Source organism: Pelodiscus sinensis, chromosome 11 (assembly GCF_049634645.1).
Source record: "Pelodiscus sinensis isolate JC-2024 chromosome 11, ASM4963464v1, whole genome shotgun sequence".
In the NCBI taxonomy this organism is placed as follows: domain Eukaryota; kingdom Metazoa; phylum Chordata; order Testudines; family Trionychidae; genus Pelodiscus; species Pelodiscus sinensis.
In genome coordinates, this window is record NC_134721.1 from 19,499,419 (window position 1) to 19,522,552 (window position 23,134).

General features: G+C 44.3%; 1 protein-coding gene across 5 annotated transcripts in view; it reads right to left on the minus strand.

Annotated features, from left to right (window-relative positions):
- Positions 1–23,134, minus strand: part of SRGAP3 (SLIT-ROBO Rho GTPase activating protein 3) — a 266,808-nt gene that overhangs the window by 227,026 nt on the left and 16,648 nt on the right. For 2 of the 5 annotated variants that reach the window (XR_012906465.1, XM_006132813.4), the window contains exon 1: positions 16,461–17,372. The exons of 1 other annotated variant lie outside the window; for it this stretch is intronic. Coding sequence is in view for 2 of the 4 variants with exons in the window: in XM_006132813.4 (XP_006132875.2) it covers positions 16,461–16,527 (67 nt within the window). In the remaining 2 variants the exon portion in view is untranslated. Of the gene's footprint in view, positions 1–16,460; positions 17,376–23,134 lie in introns of those variants that run through there. 2 more of the 5 variants (XM_075938717.1, XM_075938718.1) reach the window with 2 other exon arrangements.

Here is a 23,134-nt window from a genome sequence, read left to right on the forward strand (position 1 = left end):
CCAAATAGCCATACTGTGTGGGACTCCAAATAGCCCCTAACAATTCTTCCCTTGGAACCCGGACTAGCAACAGCTCTGGGATAAATGTTACAAGAGGAATGTATTTAAAAGACTGATGAATGGTGCCCACTGCCTCAGCACCCAGGCACCTGGCAGCAATTAAAGAGGCAGAAAGAAAACTGGATTTACCAAAGTTTAAATAGCAGCCCGCCAGAGCACTCAGTTCCACGGCTTCCCCGGGCTGCCAAGTGCCAGACAGCAGATTTCAGGGCTATGATTGAGCTTCTGCAGCTGATCACCTCCTACCAGTGCTGCAGAGCTAGATGCCAAAAAACCTGCTGCAAGAACCACCTCGCTGATCACAGCTGCAGTAGAGGGCATATGCAGGGAGTGTTGCAGCTGGGACCTAGGCTATTTTGTCTGGATAGATCATAGCCAACCCCTTGAGCTCCAGCTAAATAAGAAGGAAGCACAAGAGTAATGGAAACTAGTGGAATCCAGTCACAGCAACTAGATTGACTTAAGGGAAAAGCTGCTACATTCCCCACTATAAGAAACTTCATGTTTCTTTTCCCCTCCGCCCCCCAGCACCTCCAGGCAGAGCTCACTAAGGCTGTGTCCAGACTCGGGTTTTTTCGAAAAAAGTAGCTGCGTCTAGACTGCAGCCACGTTCTTTCGAAATTAAATCGAAAGAATGCGGCTTTTCTTTCGACGGCGGTAAACCTCATTTCACAAGGAAGAACGCCTTTTTTCGAAAGTGCTCTTTCGAAAAAAGGCGTTCTTGAACGCAAACAGGGGTTTTTCAAAAGAGAGCATCCAGACTGCCTTTCGAAAAAGCGGCTTGCTTTTTCGAAAGTTCCGCTTGCAGTCTAGACGCTCTTTTTCGAAAGAGGCTTTTTCGAAAGCATCTTTCGAAAAAGCCTTTTTCGAAAGAGGCTTGCAGTCTAGACATAGCCTAAAAGCCAAGAACACATAGGCTACGTCTACACTGGCACCCTTTTCCGGAAATGCTTAAAACGGAACAGTTTTTCCGTTATAAATATTTCCGGAAAAGCGCGTCTACATTGGCAGGATGCTTTCCCGGAAAAGCACTTTTTCCAGAAAAGCGTCCGTGCCAATGTAGATGCACTTTTCCGCAAAAAAGCCCCGATCATCATTTTCGCGATCGGGGCTTTTTTGCGGAAAAGACTACTGTGCTATCTACACTGGCCCTTTTCCGGAACAGTTTTTCCGGAAAAGGACTTTTGCCCGAACGGGAGCAGCATAGTTTTTCCGGAAAAACAATGACGATTTTACATTAGATCATCATTGCTTTTCCGGAAAAGCAAGCGGCCAGTGTAGACAGCTTGCAGCTTATTCCGGAAAAGCGGCTGCTTTTCCAGAATAAGTGGCCCAGTGTAGACACAGCCATAGAAGATGTGAGTCACTGTACTGAGACAGGATTCAAATCAGCCTAAAGTAGAACTGGCAGCATTAGCTAGATCAGTGATGGGCAAGCCTTGCTAGTGAGCGGGCCACCCAAATGGCCCTCCATCTTTGTGACTGTCATAGCCAAGATGTTTTCCCAGGACAGGGCAATGTTGCTAACTGAGCATGTGTGCCTAGAATTTGCGGGGAGAGGGAGGGATGCCGACTGAACTATAGCAGTGCTCTGATTGGAAGCAGAGGCACAGCTCTCCCAATCAATGTTGTGTGCAATCATCACGCACCTCTCTTCACGTGCCCTGGATTTACGTGTGTGTCATTTTAATGCCACCGACAGGGGACAAACCTACACAGACGGCAACCAGTGGAATCTCTGGCAACCCTGTGCATGGGCAATGGTAAACAAAATGCCTCACAGGCCTCAGATAGACCCCTGATCAGCCATAGGCAGCTCTTGGGCTGCAGGCTGGCCTCCACCTGAGAATTTGAGGGCATTGATGGATCCAGAAACTGGTCAGATGAGGATCCCAGTACTGCAGAAACAATCTGAAGCACAACAGCTTCCTTCTCCCACCCAAGCATCAGAGAGGGAAATTGGGTTGGTTTCCTAGGTATCACAAGCAGTAACCTGCATTTCTTGGGCCAAGATTCGACTAACTCCCAACACATGTGCCGAATGGACCATGGCAGGGGAAGAATTGGACCTACTGTGTTTAAGGGCAGCTCAGAGCCTCACCGATATACACAGGTTACATTGGTTGTAGATTTTGGTGTGGGTCTCCTAACTACAGTCCCTCAGCTCAGGGAATAGGTTCTCAATCTAGAGCAAAGTAAAAACATCAAGTTCATGCTTAACAGGGAGAAAGAGTGTTCTTGTGGTGGTTTATACTACCTATTGAAGCAAATTGGAGCACTTTGATTTTTACCTGAGCGGGGGAGAGGAAGAAACTAAATCATGGCCTTCTTTGAGTCTTGGGGAAAAGGGAGAATTTACCTCATAGCTCCACAGCAAGGGCTGAGGAATAGGGAAATGGGGATCTTTCATTGCTCTAACAGCCCGATGGGGAAGGAAGGGTTGAGAAGGAAAGACTGCTGACTCGGCATCCTTTTTAAACTAAAGTGCAGGCACTCCCTCCAGTTCATCAGATGGAGAAGTAGCTGCTTCGCTCTTAACCAAAAAGCTTCCCATAGGACCCCAAGGGGATTAACGTATAGTGCTGTTCAAATGGTGCATCTGCCACTATTCTGGCTGGTCAAGTTACACTAATGGGCTTTGAATTTGGTGGTATTCCATTTTAAACATCTGCAGCGCTTTCGTTTCTTTCTCCTTCAGCACAGGATGAAGAGCATTGCTACCTCAAGCATGGCACAAGCCGAACGGTACAAATGCACTGCAAGGCACAGGAAGAAGCAGCACAGGACAGGGAGTCAGAGGAGCCGAGTTCTATTCCCAACTCTGCAACAGACTTCGTGCATACCCAGGCATGCCACATAATCCCTCTCTGGGCCTCAGGTTCTACATCTGAGAAAATGAAAGCAACGCTTCCCTACCTCACAGCAACGTGGGAAGCTCAAGGCATTACTATTTGTACCATGTCTGGAGATCCTTAAATGGAAAGAACAAAAGAAATGTACATTATAGGCTGGAGATATTTTACAAACAGCAAGTTCTTTCCACAAATATATTAAATCATAACTTTTCTGAAAACGGGACAAGCAGGCCCCTGACACCAAGTAACTCCGGTGAAATGCTCTGCACTCTTAAAAAGTCAGGCATCTTAGCCAAAGGCCTAAATATGGTCTTAGGAGACCACAGGCTCCCCATTTGACACCTGAGCCATAACAGCTTAGCAAAATTCACACGTCACCATCTGTCTTATAACATGGCAGTGACTGGGCCATGCTATAATCCCCTTTAGGCCTTTGTCTGTGAAGACACAGACAAACTTTTATAATGCTGCTAGTGTCATGGCTGAACCCTGGCTTGATCCCATTACACACAGGCAAATTGAACTGGAATGAGGACATTATCTTGGCCATAACCCAGGGCGTCCTGCCCCAATAAGAGTTACTGTGTAAGGGAGCCTTTAGACCAGAGGTGGGGAATCTTTATTCTATCAAGGGCCACTAACCCAGGGTATATCTACACTGCCACCATCATTCGAACTAGGATGGCTAATGTAGGCATTCTAACTTGTAAATGAAGCCTGGGATTTAAATATGCCAGGGTGCATTTGCATGTTCCCGGGAGGGCGCCATTTTTAAATGCCCATAGTTCGAACTACCTGCCCGCGCCTACACACGGCACGGATTAGGTAGTTCGAATAAAAGCTCCTAATTCAAACACCGTTAAACCTCCTTGCAAGAGGAATAACGATAGTTCAAATTAGGAGCTTTAATTTGAACTACCTAGTCTGTGCCGCATGTAGCCGCGGGCAGGTAGTTCGAACTACGGGCATTTAAAAATGGCGCCCGCCCGGGAACATGCAAATGAAGCCTGGGATATTTAAATCCCGGGCTTCATTTGCAAGTTCGAATGCTTACATTAGCCACCCTAGTTCGAATGAGGGAGGCAGTGTAGACATACCCCTACAGAAAAATCAATCAGAGGTCCACAGGGGGGCAGAGGCTCAGGGCTCCTCCCTGCATTAGGACAAGTTGGTGCTCATGGCTACTCCAGGTGGGGCCAGAAATGCAGGGCTCCTGGTGCAAAAGGGGGTTCCAACCTGGGGCAGGGAGTTGGGGGTGCAGGCTCCAGCCAGGCGGTACTTACCTGAGTAGGCAACAGGGCTAAGGCCGGCTCCTTGCCTGCTCTGGCCCCATGCTGCTCTCAGAAGCAGCTACCATGTCCAGCCCCAAGGCCTAGGAGCCAGGTGGTTCTGCATGGAGCATGCAACCAGGCACCACTCCTGGAACTACCGTTGGCAACAACCAGTTCTCGAATGGGTGCTTTGGAGTCGGTGCTGGAAGCTTGTGTAGCTTCCCTGATCTACTCTGCACCCAGGAGCCTCAGGAACATGTTGGGGCTTCCGGCCCACAGCACGGAGACTGACCACGGGGCAGATGAAATTAAGCATCTCAGGTTCTCTTGCGGACCCCTAAAAATGTTGAATGGAAGTGCAGACCCCTTTGGAAGCGACACAGTGCGCAGACTCCTGGATGAAAATTTGCTGGTCTACAAGACAACTGAACAACGTGGTTCAAGCCCTCCATGCCCATGGAGAGCTTGAACAGTGCCTTATTGGCAACACCGAAACCATGCACAGCTTTATCCCCAGAGTACACTATCCCATGCACACCCACGTGCTCCTTTTCCAGTCACTTTCTGAAAGTGGACAGCTGCACTCCTACTCTAACTTCTACCAATTGCCAAATGAAAGAAGCCAGCTCTAAGGGTATTTCACTATATGTTTATCTTCAGGATAGTGGCTAAATGAACATCAATAGCTTCTGATCGTCAATTGTTTCCAAGAACTTGCTGATTTAGTTGAACTCTCCTGGCCTTCACGCACAAGTGTTCTGGATGTGAGTTTAAGAGGAAGCATCTATGATAGATTCAATTTGTTTCCATTAGAGAGCATCAATTAATCTTTATTATGATCACAGAAGCGCACCTCTCTCTCTCTCTCTCTCCCTCCCGAACGTTGCTTTGCTCTGCACACTCAGCCCTCTCAGTGTGTAGATGGCTTTTGCATGAGAGGAAAAACTAAGTGCCTGGACCAAGTCCTCAGACCCAGATAAAAAAAAATAATAATCCACGCACCATAAGAATTAACTGAAAAAGGAGACACTGTTTGTCGCTTTTGATGTATGGATGCCTCAACTTGGATTGGATACAGACTTAAGGCTCTCACACCAGACTTAAGGCCTGAATCTCAACTGGAACACATAAGCAAAGCTCTCTTGAAGTCAAAGTAGCCTGGATGCCAAAATACCAGTTGAATATTCGGCCCTTAGATTTTACACCAAAAAAACGTAAGGCAAAGCAGTTAAATCAATGGGAATTGCATATTTGTATCCAAGAGCAGAATTTGGCCTAGTAAATGAAATAGCTCCAACCAGCCTACATGAGGGAGCAAACTGTCTCTCAGTCCCACAAGAGAAGCTTCATTGAGTGAGGGCTCTTGGTTTCATCTAGGCTGACCCCGGGCTCCATGCTGCATTGCCACTGTGAAATGACACGTGGAGCTGGGGACTCCGAACTGACCTCAGGCTCCGCACACAGCACCGCACAGCTGATCTGGGGATCCACTGACAGGCAGCTGCCCCTTTGGATGCTGCCTCAGCGTTTCAAAGCAGCAGCGCCACACACCTGATCCCAGGCTCAGCTATGCGGAGCTGCCGCTTTCAAATACTCCCTCTACCCTCTATCTGATAGAGGCAGCAAAGGGGGGCGGAATCAACTAGGCTGATAGTCGACTAGATTTTAACATCCCTTGTATCTACATTACCCCAAGTCAGGTTTTGGCAATACGGTGGGGGTATCCATATACATTAACATACCAGAGTTTGGCAGGATGAACTTAGGTCTGGAACAATCACCAAACTTTCCTTCTGAGCAGGTGCTGGCTTTAGGGGCAGGAGTTGCCATTTCCCAAATATGGTTGCTGACACAGACAATCTTTGTTCAGGTTGGACCTCCCTGGTCCAGCTCCCTCGGGAACTGACTGGTCCCAGATAAGGGAGTTTTCCAGACCAGGGAAAGTTGGGGGAGGGGGAGCGCCAGCCTCTCCACTGGGCTCCTCTCCCCAGCTACCTGGCACCACTAACCTCAGCCCCATGGCTGCAGGAGCCCTGCAGGCTTTGCAGCCCCCCATGCTCTAATGGCCCTGACAACTCTGGTAGTGCCGTCAGTGGCGCTGTGGGTGCTTGCAGCCCCACCAGCTGTGGGCTCTGTACACCCCTCTCCCTCCCAGTACCTTCCTCCCCCTGCACACTCCGGTGGCCTCGCCAACATCCCGGCCACACCAGCTGCAGGCTCAGTAGCCCCCATGTTCCACAGACTCCAGCGCTCTGCCAGCTTCCCGGCCTGCTGCCAGCTCTCCTGTCTCCCCACAGGCTCTGGTGTCCCCTTCTGGACCACGGATGTTGCCAGACAAGAAAGTCCTGGATCACAAAAGTTTCAACTTGTATATAGAAATACTCTTTTACATTTCCTTAGCAAAGTTCAACCAGTGGGAAGGGATTAAAATTTAAGAAACCCTGAAGGGGAGTTCTCCAGTGAAAATTAAGAAGATGCTTTGGTTCTTCTCAGCACTGGATTCTGCAGGCCTTCTTCACACAGAAATCACTTTCATGTGCTAATGCCACTACAATGCTGGTTTTATCCCCAATTCATATAGTAATTAGGAATAACCCTCAATGTACAAAAGATGAGTCCCAAGCAATTCCTCCACAATGGAGCTGGAGCCAGAGCTACCACTGAAAGATCTTCCATAGCTATAGGTCCTGGAGGATGCTCTTCAGAAGACAGACAGCAGAACAAGGAGATGAAAGAACATTGTGGGGTCTCCACTCCACCACTGACCTGTATTTTGCCAGGGTTAACAAAAGCCCCAGCAAGCAGTTTCAAGCTACAAACAGCGTAATCACCCGGATGCCTAATTCCCTGCAAGATTTATAACAGTGAATCATCCACGTTTGCATCTACATAATTAAAAGTAGTTAGTTTTGCCACATTTAAAGTAACAAATCATGCATTTGACAGTAATGAGGATGAAGAGACATTTACTTATCTTTCTGGCCAGACAGACCAATTAAAATTTTATGTCTGAAAATGCTCATTTTAAATGGTGCATCAGAAGATCTCCTGTATTGTACAAGCAGCTTTAACGTGGCTGTAATAAATATGCGCCTGCAGCTTTATTGGCATTTATTTTTAATGCAGCCCATTCTTGCCTCTGAAAATCTGGGAAATGCAAATAAGAAAGCTTGCGTCCTGAAATGGTATTCTTCAGGCTTGTTTGCACATTACACAAGAGAACCTTCCTGGTGTTGTTTTCTAGGCCTCTCCCTCATATTCTGGCAACTTAAAAAAGGATGTAGGGCAGCAGAAAAATGAAAAAGTTAGGGCCTGAGACTCAGTAACTTGCAGTAGATGATACAATGAGAGAAAACAGCCTGGCAGCAGCAAAGGAGTGTTTTAGAGAGGTGGGAGAGAGAGGGTCTGACAACAGAGACAGACAGCATTATGGACAGCCGAAGGACAGTGGGCCTGACAAAAAAGTCAGACAAGCAAAATTTGTTCATTTATTTCTAAAATAAAAAGGCACCTGTCCATAGCTCTGTGTGTCCTGTGATCACTCAGCTATAGGAGTTCCAAACTACAGTGAAACCTTTGTTATCCGGCACTCTGTTAACCAGAAAACTTTGTTAACCGGCATTGCCCCCAGCCACAATTCTGTCACATATTCAGGCGCACAGGCCTGGCTTGGTTTACCATGACTGGCATAACAGTTTTTTATTTAAGAAGTACTAATCATCTTTAACTCAAAATAGAAATGTGAGAACTACTGCCTCACACTACAAAACTACCAACAATATTAAAAACTTGAGTTTTACTATTATTGTCCATTGGTTTTTCCTAGGTTGATGGGACTCTCAGATAACCGAAATTTTTAAATAACCGGAATGCCCTAATCCCCGAGCTTGCCGGATAACACAGGTTTTACTGTATTCAGATGTTTAGGTCAAAACCAACCTCTTACATTTTAGCCAGAAACTGAGCAGCAAGCAGTGCCGATCAGTGAGCGATGCATCATGCTCTTGCTAAGACATTCTCCCTCATGTGGCACCCAGATGGTTTCACCTGCCAGTTAAACCTAAAAATGCAACTTCACCGCTGTGTCTAATCTTGATGTGACAAAAGTCTGCACAAACAGTAGTGAGGCCTGAATCTGCAGGGAACAGGCCAATCCTGTCCAGCCAAGTGCAGATGGAAGTGTGACCTTATAACCACAACTACTGCTTTGTTGTTCATCCATCACTGGCTGTCTACCCCGACACACCAATTATGAACCTTAGCACATGCCATCACTTGGGGGGAGAGGGGCTCAATATAATCTCTGCTGTAATTATGTCTTCTAACTAACAGCATCACTTTATTTTGTCTGAATCGAGCCACGGCCAGCTCACTCTCATCCCTGCTCCCATCTTCAAATGACAGTGGGAAAATGACACTGCTGCTTTTCCTGTACCAGCTCTGGACGCATCTCGCACAGAAAACTAGAGAGAGGGGCAATACCCCCAAACAAAAGGGTCCTGAGGGTCTAAGAGCAGTTTCCCCCCCCTCAACCCTCTGGGTCTATTTGAAAACATGGGATGGTGGGCGGGCGAAGCCCGCCCACCTTCTAAAAGCCCCTCCCCAGCCTTATGGGAGGGACACTGGACCCATGTCCAATTAATTGCTTGGGACAAATAATGAATAAAGGATCAAGGAGTGCGGGTTAGAGGTTCAAAATAAGGGAGCCGGATGGGGACACCAAGCAGAGAACCCCGGACAGCGCCCACTGCTCCTCAACTCAACCCTCTGGGAACCTTTAGTTACCAGGGTCAGATAAATACAAGCCACATATTTTCATCCAGTATGTCCAGGTTATCCAACTGCACAGACATTACAAATGGACAAGAGCTTTTAGGTTACCTAGTCCTGGGCCCCCTGCATCAAGCCCAGTAATAATGCTACCAACATACCTATCACTAGTGTAGGGCTGTGTCTCAAACTGGCCAGTTTTTCCGGAAAATCAGCCGCTTTTCTGGAAAAACTTGCCAGCTATCAACACTGGCTGCTTGAATTTCCACAAAAGCACTGACTTCCTACTGTAAGAAATCAGTGCTTCTTGCGGAAATACTATTTTGCCTGAACGGGAGCAGAAGTCCCTTTTGCGCAAAGCTTTTGTGCAAAAGGGCCAGTGTAGACAGCTCAGATTTGTTTTCCACAAAAAAGCCCCAATTGCGAAAATGGCGATCGGGGCTTTTTTGCGGAAAAGCACGTCTAGATTGGCATGGATGCTTTTCCACAAAAAGTGCTTTTGTGGAAAAGCGTCCGTGCCAATCTAGAAGCTCTGTTCCGAAAATGCTTTTAACGGAAAACTGTTCTGTTAAAAGCATTTCCGGAAAATCGTGCCAATCTAGATGCAGCCCATGTGTATAACTACCTTATATCTTCAAAGTGTGGCACAGTGCAAGCATTGCCTAGTCTTCACAACCACCCCTTTGCCCCATGAGGTCAATTAATATAATTATCCCCATTCCCCAGAGAGAGACAGACACACATTCAGGAGGAAAATTGCCCTTGCGTCCAAGAACTACTCATCACTTCTCTTCCATTTCAGCCCTCAAATGGAATGCAAATGGCGCATATTCCTCATGTGGATACCGAGCACAGTTGATTTTCACTGAAAGTAAATTGCCCAAGACCAAAGCTGGGGTCAGTTCATTTGGTAACCTTACCTCGTGCTCCAGTCTACTATTTAAATTGCACAAGCAGTGGGGCCTTAGCCACTTGCAATCTCAGTATCAAGAAAAGTTTATTGATATTCAGCCTAAATGCCCTTTTTCATGGTTTCCTCTCATTATCCACTGTCAAACCATCCATTACATAAATCCTCTCCATCCCCTGTGTTTATTACTCTTCAGGTATTTGTGAACAGAATCATAGAAATGAAGAGCTAGAAGGGACCTGGGACAAGTCACCAAGTACAACGGCCTGACTGAGGAAGGACCGAGTAAACCTAGCCCATCCTTGAAGTCCAATCTGTTGTTAAAAACCTTCAGTGATAAGAAATTCCACAACCCCCATTGGGGAGGAAGCTTATTCCAGAGCTTTATTATCCGATAATGAGAAAGACGATCGCATTCCCCATCCCACCCCCATCCCTGTAGTTGGAACTCACCTTTTATTCTTTTTCCAAACAATCCAGCCGGTGACTAATCATTTGTCCCTCTTCTTTGAGATTTTGCAATATGTAAACAAAGTGACATCACCTCCATGTCTATTCTGCACTTTTATGCTTTCAGTTCTTCTTTGACTACCTGCACACCTTAGAAAGCTTTAGATTTGTACCCACTCGTTGAAATCAATAGCAAAGTTCCCTAGTCACTTCACTGGACGTATGGTTTGGCTTTCATCTGCATATTTTCTATTCTTTCTAGCTAGAGCTACTGTTAAAATTGAGTGCTTTTCCCCAGCTCTTCCCTCCCTCTCTCTCAGCATCCTGGTGATTTTTCCCCTGGTAAGCATTCTTTGTTTTCCTTTATTGTGCCTAGTTCTTCCTCAGTTTACTGTGTTGTGATGTTTACATCGCATTTTTCCCACTGAGTCAATTTTAGTGTTTTAAGTTTAGTCCCTTTTTCTTGTCTCAGCTAAGGCTGATCTGCATCTAGTCCACTAAAGTAACTGCTCTGTTAGCAGCAACATCCATGTACATTAACATGCACACAACATGCAGTGGCCTGTCTGGAATCACGGGTTTGTCTTTTAAAAGTTAACAGATCTGATTTGTGAGATACCATATGTAAATCACTTGGAGGCCTCTTCACTAGGAGGGCCTGCTATTTCTAGATTAGTTGTCCCCCATCTTATGAATGGATGGAAGAGATGGAAATTAGAGTCTCTCCATTCTGGCCTCTGACACATTGGATGAGAAAGCTACCATTTAATGTAGCCATGATTTCTGTCACCACTGTATCACAAGTCACAGAAACTTCCTCTATAATAAACTGATTTTGTACATGCCAGCAATCACGCACATCCCTGCATGGATCATAAATCTTTTCTTGGGGGGCGGGGTGGAATTTTAAACCTACCACTACAGCAAACTTCTTCTCTCCCCTCCCCGCAGGTGAAAATACTTCTCTGGAAGCAAATGTGTGATTTTTTTTCTGCACCCTCTCCCTTTTTGATCTAGCCTTTTGGAACACTTTTTAACATTCACAGTTCTGGCCTCTTCTCCATAAAGAGAAATGTTTCTTCAATTTTCTCCTGTGATATTCATGTGCCAGCTGTTCCAATGCCAGCATTTTGTTTCCATTAGTCTCTTTCTCTTGCTAGTTTTCTCCATTTTAGTCTACAAAGTGTCCAGAAAATGACAAGACCTAGGCTGGTCAGAAAGAAAAACATCAGGCCAGTTCTCCTCAAGCTTACATCCATGCAACTCAGCTCACTGCCTTCAATAGGGCTGTTCAGGTTTAGAAAGCAGAATTTGATTAATAACTGCAAAGATTATGTCAGAAATAGATGGGCCTGAACCAAACACATGGAACTAAACACACCCAGACGTGGGGGAAGTTTGGATAGAGATCTGAATGTCCCAGAGGGAAAGGAGGATGAGACAGAGAAAACAGATGTTGTCAGGCTGCCATCAATGGCCTTGGTGAAGGAGCTTGTTTGCACCACAGATGGATGTGGATAAATCCTGTACATTACAGCACCATTTGCTTGACTCCAAAGCACCTCACGCCTTTCTGTTTGCACAGGAAGTACATGAGGTTTACAGAACTTTCCCTCCCTTGAAGAAGGAAGGCAGGCTTCCCTGTCACAGGCCTGTCTGCGTTCTGCACAGTGGGGCTCAACATCTGGAGCTATGAACTACTCCACCATTTGGGTGCACAACTATGAAACATGATCAAAGAGACAATTAAATAAACATTCCTGCCCAACCATAATTTTTCCTCTTACATGTTGGCTTCGTTTTAAAGTTCAGCATTGTGAGCACTGCCATTCAAAGCAATTTGCCATTCTCTTCATGGAGCCACTGCGGTTAAGAGAAAAAGAGCAACTGGTTTATCTATTCCTGTAGTTCCCAGGCTTTCAGACTGGGATCCACTCTCCCATTGAACAAGCCAGAAGAACTGTTCTGACCATCTGGGAGAAGTCGGGGACGCAAAACTTTTAACAGGAGTTCTGCCACTGATTTAAATAAAGCCAGAATCATACCTCTAGTCTGACCATTTAGCAACATGTGAAGGGCAGAATGACCCCACTCTCCTGACACTAGGAACGAAAGGAAGGAGAGGTCATACCTAAGTTCTCCCTAAGCCGCAGTGGTTCCCATTAAGCCCTGCACAGAGGCTCAGGGTTGCAGCGGGGAGAGATTTCTCCCCAAGCCCTACGGTTGCTAGCGATGACAGGCAGGAGAGACCCTCCTCACTAGCCCCAGCACTGAGTTGCCTCAGCTCCAGCAGGGTGACAGCCAGCTAAGCCCGAGCCCCAACCCCTGTCCCACCTTGAGACCCCTCCAGTCCTGAGCTCCCTCCTGCACCCCAAAGCCCTCATCCCCAGCCCAGAGCCTGTCCCCCCCTCCTGCACCCCGACCCTCAGCCCTGAGCCCCTTCCCAAACCTGGAGTCCCCCTCCTACTCTCCAAACCCCTCATCCCAAGCCCCACCCAAGAGCCTGCATCCCCAGCCACAGCTCTTGACTCCAGCCCTGAGCCCCTCAATACCAGCCCCCTCCCCAGAGTCCACACCCCCAGCAAGAGCCCTCATACTCCTGCACCCCAGTCCTGTGCTCCAGCCTTGCCTCCCCCATTCAGAATCCCTTGGCCCCACTCCTGTCACATGAATATTTTGTTATGTGCACCAATATAATGGTGACATGCTGCCCTTCACCTCCACGCTGGTACACATTTGAAGATTCATTCTGCTCTAGGGTGGGAAACGTTAGAAGGAACAATGGTCATGATCACCAAACTGAGAAGATTCATCCTGCCCAGGGTAGGGGAAAACCATCAGTGCAGTTATTCCCTACAATCTACTTTCTAATGTGTTGCCCCGTTTAGGATTGATTTCGGCTCCCACCACTGCCCGTGGAGACTATTCACCATTCAAAATCTGTTCCGAAGTTTCTGCTGGTAAAAAATTCTGGCTCTGATTTACTCTCCAGCAGTGCAGTTTAATACAGAGGTAACTCCACTGATTTCACAAGAGTCCTGCCAGCTGTCGACAGAGGTGGACCAGGCCCACTGTGTACATTCTCCTTTTCTGAATTTCATCGGGTTAGTCCTAGTCATAGGCCGCGGCATCATCCTAAACAAACCCTCTCTCATCACTGCAGCCTACAGCAACGCATAAATTAACATACATTCACACTGAAGGACAGACCAGGCAGTTGTATCAAAAACCAGAATTTGCTGTAAATACAAAAGGCACTGTAAGAATGGAACAACCTCAAGAAAATTATACCAACTCTATACGCAAAACAATTCTTTGTTGCTGCCACCCAGAAAAGTGGCCTGGCCCAAGTCCCAATTTCTCTGATGAAAGAGAATCCAAGGGGGGATACATTCCACGCAGTGATCTTGCAGCTTCAACATTTCCATTTTGCTGAATCAGGCAATGAACAATCATGGCAAACTAATATTTTGAATTGTCTCATGCACCAAAAAAAGAGCACGGAGATCTTCATGGAAAAACTTATTAGTAAGAATAAGCCATTACCCAACCTTCAGTTAGCCTCTCATAGCCATAGTAATGACAGCAGGGTAGGGGTAGAAACTTGGGCCACAATTGGCCAATCCATCTTTAAAACATGGTATAAGCATGGGTCAGTCTTGAGGAGTAAAAGCAAATCCCTCCCTTTCCCTTAAAGCAGAGAGATTTCATAGGCTAAGACAGTATTTCATCTGCTTAACTGCAGGGTGCAATAACATCAATTTGCCCAAATTATACATGAGGAGAAAGGTAATTGGCACCAAGCGGTATATGTTGTGACTATTATATCATTCTTCAAAGCCAGCTACAAAAGGCTGAAATGGAAAAAAGAGTAAACAATGGCACAAAATCAACTGACAGCCCCCTCCTCAAAATCCTCCCATCTGGCAATAGTTTGAGCGATCCAAGCAGCAGTTCAATTTAAATGATGTATCTGGGGCGGGTGAAGTGGCTGAATTCAGGACGAAAATGACACAAGCTGACAATTAGTGAGAATAAATAAAGTTCTTTTGCTTTAAGTGTTCAACAATCTTCCCTCACCGAGGCATTTCACATTTTTAAACTCTGCTACCATATCGTGGATAATATATCATAGGAACTGATTCCAATACAATCTTACATCTATATCATCTGGGGGGCTTTAATGGAAACACATTAACAATAAATAATTTAAAATTGCAAGCACAAGAGCTTTTTTGCCATCAACAAAAATAATCCAAGATATGGATTATTATAAATGATGGTACTATGAACAAAATTAAGGAGCTCCCTCACAGAGTGAAAGGATATCCAAGAACAATAGAGAAATTATGAGATCCAGAATTTTTTAAAAAAAAAAATCACATTTTAATGATCAGAATAAAACTATATGCACACATTATTCACATGCAGTTACACATTTACACACACCCAACCATCCTCCCTCCTTACACTACACTGGAGCCATCTGTACTGTCATTAGACTAGAAGATGCCAACTTTTCCATTATAAATCCAGCTGCAATAAAAATTAATTCGTTGCCTGAAATTTTGCATTCAATAATCTTAATTTAGGAATTTTTATTACATTGTATCTGTAAAATCTAAAACTAGAGTGGTCTGCCTTAAAGGACCTGATCCTGCAAAACATTTACTCACAGAAGTAATTTTTATTCCCACAAGTACTCCACTGACTTCACCAGAACTACAAATAAACATCAAATCACTTGCAAAAGTATTGCCAGGACCAGGGCCTATGTTACCAGGATGCAAACAAACATGGTACACTTTATTTAATTATAAAAACACACCAACAATCCCATTTACCAGTGCAAGTATTTTGTAGGCTCCTGATCCTACATAACACTTGCACTGGTGTTTAATCCTATGCACGCAAGGAGCCCTCTTGAATTCAAAAGGAAGACTCATGGGCATAAACTTAAAGATGAACTTATTGTTTGCAAGATATGGGTCTCAACTGTTAATGGCATGGGAAAGTGTAAGCAAAATAAATAAGTGAAGATCACCACTCCATTTTAATAAGTAGCAATTGCTCACTATTGACTTCACATCCAAAGTTTCTCAATGATTTTTTTTTCTTTTCACAGTCCACAGAATTTGGTGCCTCTCAGCAGATGGCAAGTGCGTGCACACACAACAGACTGTAATAGTTCTTTGGGTTATCCTATCAATAATCCACAGATTTTTTTAAAAAAGCCATAAGTAGAGAATGATACAACATCCCATATTCGTTCCACACTGGGCAACACAATCTGTTGTGTCAATACTCTGTAGTTAAAAAACTCAACCATGCACTGGGCCTTAATTTCTGAATGAGAATTAAAAAAAAAAACTTATTTAAAAGAAGGGAGGAAAGCCACAGATGATGGTACATTAATGCAGAACTACTGAATCAGGAATAAGTACATTGCATTGATACCAGAAATTCCATGCAGAACCCACCCTATTATTGCAGAGGTTTCACAGCAGAGGGTGTGTGCAACATATGTTCTAGCACTATGCCTAGGCATAATATTGTGTGACCTGGGAGCTAAGGATGAAGTGCCAGTCCTACACTTGGACCTCATTGATTTTAGTAAGATTAAGATACACCCTAAATATTACTTCATGGAATAGATAATATTCTCATCTCCAATATGTGTAATATGAAGAAATGCTTTACATGGGAGGTATACATGCTTGCCTACATACTGCATACTAAATGTCAATTGCTTTATGTATACAACAAACAGATGGCTACATACATATTCATAGAGAGAAAAGGACTTTGTATTATCTGAGGAAGGTGCCATTAATCAAAATGGCTTTAGAATGACTTATCGCCATCAAGAAGGGGAAGTATGGATCTTACTAAAACTGACACTCCTAAAGCCAACCGTATAGCTTTCATACAACTGCAATGCAGCTTTTACTACCCATAGTATAATCCACACTCCAACCCGCTCGTTCCCTCTGTACAATCACAGGCAGAAAATAAAACAACCAAGGCTCGGGCTGCTTAGCCAGGATTTTCACAATAAGATTATTTATGCATAATATGATTTGACAATGAGAAACAGAAGGGGAGGAAGGCGGGAGGGAGTCAAAAGGTAAAGCGTCCACTAACCTTTTACTTGAGTTTCATATTCTGCTATGATCTCTTTGTCTTTCTTGAACTTAGTTTGAGATGACATCTTTTGAAAGATCTAAGAGATCCTACGATCCTCTCTCTCTGTCTCTCTTTTTAAAGTCCCCCTGTCTGCTCCGCTCTATGTGATCACAGTGAGTCAGTTTCGCAGCTTTTCAAGCGGGTCTGTTTCACTTCGCTGCAAAGATAAAAAACCCTCCTTCTCTCCCTTGGCAAAAAGAATCCCCTTCATTTGCAAGAACCAAGGGGCACCAGAACGGAAGCTTGGAAGCTTGCCCTTGTGGAAACAGCACTAAAAGGTGGGAGGAGGGGAAAATCTCAGCTGCACCCAAATCTTCAGAGAGATTGAAAAAAATACATCAGAATATAGAAGCAGCCCAGCCCAGCAACACAGACAGGCAAGGGCTCCTCCTTCGCAGCATGCAGTCGAGCCCAGCGCAATCAAGGGAGGCTTGGCTTGAATCCAAGAAGGTCAGGTTGCAAAGGGGGCTCTCATTTCGCTTCCCCCACCCCTCGGTACGTCTGATTAGCCGAGAGCATTAAAAAGCAGAGAGAGAAGTTTGCCTCCTGGAAATGCATTTGCTCGGTCCCCTGGAGCCTGTACACAGCCCTGCTTTTACTGCAGGCTTGAATTGAGCTCTCCCTACGTCACCCAGGCCGGCTCCGCCTCCCAGATTTTATAACAACTGACACATTGTAGCCTACAGGAGAGCCAGGCTCACTGCAAGCGGCCAGCCCTGCAGAGAAAGGTGTCGAGCCGGCCTGAGCTAAACCAGGCTGCAGTGGGAGACGCGGGCACTTGTCCTGGAAACCGGCGCTGGGGGAAAGCCCCGGGCACGCTTCCAGCCAGCCCGCTCATTGGAACCGAGAGAGCCGCCGGGATGCGCAGGGGCGCTCGGAGGGCAGAGAACAGAGACGGGGGGGCTCGGTGGCACGGCTCGCTCCAGCCTTTTTATCTCCCCATTGGCCCCATGCAAAGGATTTCGTTGTTGTTGCCAACACCCCGTTGCGGGGCCCGAGATGCGCCGATTAGGAGAGGCTGGGCGCGCAGCCATGTGCTCATTTAGGAAGAGGGTGGGTGGTGCCCTTTTCAGAGCGGGGTAAAGGGACGTACAGAAAACCCGGGCACGCCCCCAGCGGGCAGGCAGAACCTTGCATCCCCGAGTCAGTGGGGTACTTTGACTTCTGCCTTGGCGGGAGGCGCTGTAGCTCGGCCAATGGGGCTTCAGATAGCAACCAAATTCCATGTCTGTCTGAGGCTTGCATTTGGGGGGGGAGCATCCTACAGCTACGTCTACACTGCAGGCTGCTTGTGCAAGAACACATCCACCTACACTGCAGGCTGCTTGTGCAAGAACACATCCGCCTACACTGCAGGCTGCTTGTGCAAGAACACATCCGCCTACACTGCAGGCTGCTTGTGCAAGAACACATCCACCCCACAAAGCAAGTCGCAGAAGCAAAGTGCTGTTGCGCAAGAGTGTGTCCACGCTGCAGGGACGCTCTTGCGCAAGAAAGCTCTGCTGGCCATTTACAGAATGGCCATCAGAGCACCTGTACTTTTTCCCATAGGGGTTTCTTTTGCAAGAAACCCCTCTGGGGCATCCACACTTACCTTTTTGCACAATAGCTATAGCGCAAAAGGGAGTTATGCCTTATAGAAGCAGGTTTACCTACACTGGCAAAAGCCCTCTGTTCTGCAGTTTTACTGCTGATTTACTTGTGCAAAAGCACATTTGAGGTGTGGACGCTCTGCAGGTTTTTACACAAAAATGGCCATTTTTGCGCAAAAACATTGCAGTGTAGATGTAGCCTCCCTGTTCCTCTATGCCTATGGCTTCAAAGGGGTGCAAGGCTTTGCATAGGGCTGCAGGCTCAGGGCCTCAAGAATTAGGTTAAACAGTGAGCAAGTGGCAATTGAGAAGACATGGGATCCCAGTTCCCTCTTCTCACTAACCGCAAGAAACTTTCCAGTCTTCCTACACATTTCCTTTCTAAATCCAAATGCAGAAACAGTAACCTCCTAACAAGCAGGTAGAGTATATAATGTCATCGCCTGTATAACATGCAGACTGCAACGCTGTGATCTATAAAATATCAGTCTATGCATTTCTAATGTGTCTCTTCCTATAAGATCTGTTTACGTACAACAAATAAGTACAATTCCCTCACCCCACTTCCTATCTTGTGCGCACAGGTATTACTGTATATTGAATGTTCAAAACCAAAAAGCAAGAAAATTATGTTGCCTCCTAAAATCCCATCCAAGAAAAAAAATTCACAGCTAGATGTAAAACAAAAAAATCAATATCAAAGGCTTAAAGAACCTAAAATCAACAGTAAATGGTCTTGTTCCTAAAAATTCAATAGATTGTTCTTCCCTTAGTGTGAGACTCTGATACAGAGAACTTTATTTCAATGTGGTGTTTGATAACTTAATATTTGGTTCTTACCAAGCACTTTACCTATTCATACTTTGCAAATATTAATTCATTTTTACTATACCCTGTGACATTGTAATAATTATACCCCCTTCACCAATCATTTTGCCTATTCATAGGACTTAGTACAGCCGCTCTCTGAGTTATGAACGAGTTACGGACCAATACTTGGTCCATAACTTGAAATGTTCATAACTCGGATCCCATAGAGTTACATGGCGACCGCGCTGTTCATAAGCGCGGATCGTCATTCGTAACTCAGATCCGAATTTACGACCGCTTTGATCGTAAGTGCGGATGGTTGTAAGTAGAGGTGGCCATAAATCGGGGAGCGGCTGTACATATTAATTAATTAATGTTTTTAATACCCTATGGCATTGTAATATTTGTCCCCATATTACAAGTGGAGAACTGCAGTATTGCCAACCCTGAGCATTCAAAAATTTTAAACTGGCTTCAATATTATTGCACTTTAAAAATAAGAAATGTTAGGTCTGTTTGACCCAGGGTCTGTTTGGCCTGGGGCACCCTCATTGAAAATAAGAAGATCAGGGCATGCTGCTAAAGAAAGAGCAGATACTCCAAAAACTGGTGGTTAACACTGAAGTTAAACTCACCAACCAGTTACAAACTGTGCTTCTAATACCTCACGCTGGTTATTGAGAAGCCGAGAAGAGAAATCACATTCAGTTCCCTTTCTTAAATTCCAATTCTCAGGTTCCCAATCAGCACGTAGGTCCAGTCCAGTGAGAAGTTATTTAAAAACTCTGCTCACATATCCAAAATATTCTTCAGGACCCAAGTTACCAGGTCAACATTAGTTTGCATCTTACCCAAAATATTATACAGTCAGCCAACCCTTTTGTGTCTACACTAAAGGCTTATTATAAGGAAAAAAGAAAGAACCAGAAGAGTTAAATGTTAAATATCATTGTTAAATGATAAAACACTCAGATACATAGAGAGACTTCACAGTCAGGTTTTTAGCAGTATTGGTGAGTTTGTAGGCTTGGGAGTCCCTTTGAAATATATCCACAATTTGGATAGGTCATTCTGCCCTTTGTTCAGAGTTTCCTTTGTAGAAAAGTTACTCCAGAGGTAAGAAGCAAGACAAAATGGAAATGATGCAGCTGCCTCTTATATTATTTTGCCATGTGGATTGTAATTCCTTTGTCCCAAATACACACATTGCACAAGTTCTATCAATACATGTCTTGCTGATTCATCAGATGCATGCCTTGGCTACTTTCAATGGGTTCAGTGTACAGCTGATGATCCTTGATGGGCCATTGAATAGACTAGACAGTACACATGCCAATATAAAGATGTTACCCAGAAACACAGCTCAAGTTTTGAAATACAGATGTGCCATATATATCTATAACTCACAATATGAAGGTAATGCAAATACATAAACAAGATCATCATGTATTGATAATTAGTTAAAAAACAGGAAACAAATGGTAGGAATAAATGGTAAGTTTTCAGAGTGTAGAGAGGTAACTAGTGGGGTCCCATTGGGATCTGAACTAAGACCAATCCTATTCAACATATTTATAAATGATCTGGGCTATGTCTAGACTTCAGGCTTTTTTCAGAAGAACCTTTTTTTTTTTTTTTGGAAGTGATCTTCCAAAAAAAAAAATTTCCAAAAGAAAGCATCCACACTCAGTGTGGACACTATCTCGCATTTAAGCTGTGATTACTACGGACAGAGTCACCACCAGGGCACCTGTGCTTTTTTTCCTCCTTCCTCTTCTTTCGAAAGAACTCCCTCGTAGAAAGAGAATTACAAACACCGGAAAAAACCCTCTGTTCTTTTGATTTACTTTCAGAAGAACGCGATTACAGTGTGCACGTTACTCAACTTTTGTCAGAAAAACAAACGGTTTTCTGACAAAACTCTGAAGTGTAGTCATACCCTTGGAGAAAGGGGTAAACAGTGATATGTCAAAATTTGCAGATGATACACAACTACTCAAGATAGTTAGGAACAAAGCAGACTGTGAAGAGCTTCAAAAAGATCTCACCAAACTAGGTGATTGGGAAACAAAATGGCAAATTAATTTTAATGTTGATAAATGCAAAATAATGCATATTGCAAAAATAATCCCAACTATACATACAAAATAATGGTGATTAATTTAGCTATAGCCACTCAAAAGAGATGTTGGAGTCATTTTGTATAGTTCTCTGAAAACATCCACTCAATGTGCAGCAGCAGTAAAAAAAGCAAACAATGTTAGGAATCATTAAAAAAGGGATAGAGAATAAGACAGAGAGTATCTTATTGTCTCTATATAAAACTATGGTACACCCACATCTTGAATACTACCTACAGATATGGTTGCCTCATCTCAAAAAAGATATATTGGCATTGGAAAAGGTTCAGAAAAGGGCAACAAAAATTATTAGGGGTTTGGAACAGGTACCATATGAAGAGAGGCTAAAGAGACTGGGACTTTTCACCTTAGAAAAGAAGAGACTAAGGGGCGATATGATAGAGGTCTATAAAATCATGACTGGTGTGGAGAAAGCGAATAAGGAAAAGTTATTTACTTGTTCCCATAATATAAGAATTAAGGGTCACCAATTCAAATTATTAGGTAGCAGGTTTAAGACAAACAAAAGGAGGTTTTTCTTCATGCAGCGCAGTCAACCCATGGAATCCCTGCCAGAGAATGTTGTGAAGACCAGGTCTTTAACAGGGTTAAAAAAAACTACATAAATTCATGGAACTTAGGTCCATCAGTGGCTATTAGCCAGGATGGGCAGGAATGGTGTCCATAGCCTCTGTTTCTCAGAGGATGGAAATGGGTGACAGGAGAGGGATCACTTGATTACTCTCTGGGGCAACTGGCATTGGCCACTGTTGGAAGAAAAGATACTGGGCTAGATGGACTTTTAGTCTGACCCTGTCTGGTGTTCTTAAGTTCTTATCATACTTGTCAATTCATAACATTTTCACAGATACCTTACATGGCATATCTGGTAAGATTCCTTGCAGTTTTGTAACATTGGTATAACTTTATCAATATTGTGAAACTGATCATAACATGAAATTCTACAACACAGGAACAGAAGCATCAGTGTAACAAGCCTTGCTCAAGTCCACAGAAGTGTTCCTTGGCATTGTCTCTCCAGAACCCACTCATGCCTTAAATAAACAACAATAGACCTGAATCACCTTCCCCTTGCACCATTGTAATTTCATTTACCTTTATCAAGTTACAGGTGTGCATGGGGAGAATCAAGCTTCATGAATTCATTGAGACGCAACAATAAAAATGAATCAAGTTAGCAGAAATTAAAAATAAAATTACAGGAAACATCCAGTACTGGTTCACTCAAGTTCACATACTACAGGTATTTAGCTTTAGTGGCAACAACTACCACCCAGCAATCTCTTCTGAACCCAGAATGTTCCTGGTCTTACAGACACAGTGACAGTTACCATAGTTCTCAAAAAATTACACATTACATTTTGCAGCATCGCAGTTAGAACTCAGGAGTTGCAGCGTTTCAGCTAAGCTCTGTGGCAAAGCTCACTGCCTTTCCTAGACAGTACCTTCCCTCTTTAAATTGAAAATCATGGCATCCCTAATCTAAATTACAGCTAATCGCTTTACCAAGCAGTGTCACAATTTCTGTTAATTCACCAATAACAACTGTCCTTTGCCATATTGCTGTCATTTGATGTAATAAGTGTAAGTTGGGGAAATAAAGTTTTGTCAATGTATGAAGTAAGAGGCTTTCCTTTGGTCAAGACTGACCCAAAATGTAGGGTTTTACAAATCCTAACGTTAATAAACTGTTTCTGGGCTTTTTAAAAACATGCCAATGAAAATAGTTGTCTGGGTGGCATTAAAAACATTCCCCTGCAGTGTTTGCAACCCAGGCCTTGTGCTGGGAGATATGTCCAAAAAGTAAAACTCACTATAAACCAAAACTGAGTTCACTAGCACATCAGCCAAAGCAAATAAAATCCAGAAACAAGTAAAGACATTTTACAAATGTAGCCTCCAGTTCCATAATGAACTCTGCATAGGTAGAGCCAGGCTCCTGGTTGACTAATCAATCTGCTGGCCACTGTATGGATTCAAAGGTCCATTGCGTGGAGTTCATTATAGGCCCAGAGCATTAACTGTGATTAGTAAGGAAATATACAGGTAAGAAAATGTATTGGTATGTTAAAGGACTATTTCTTTTTCC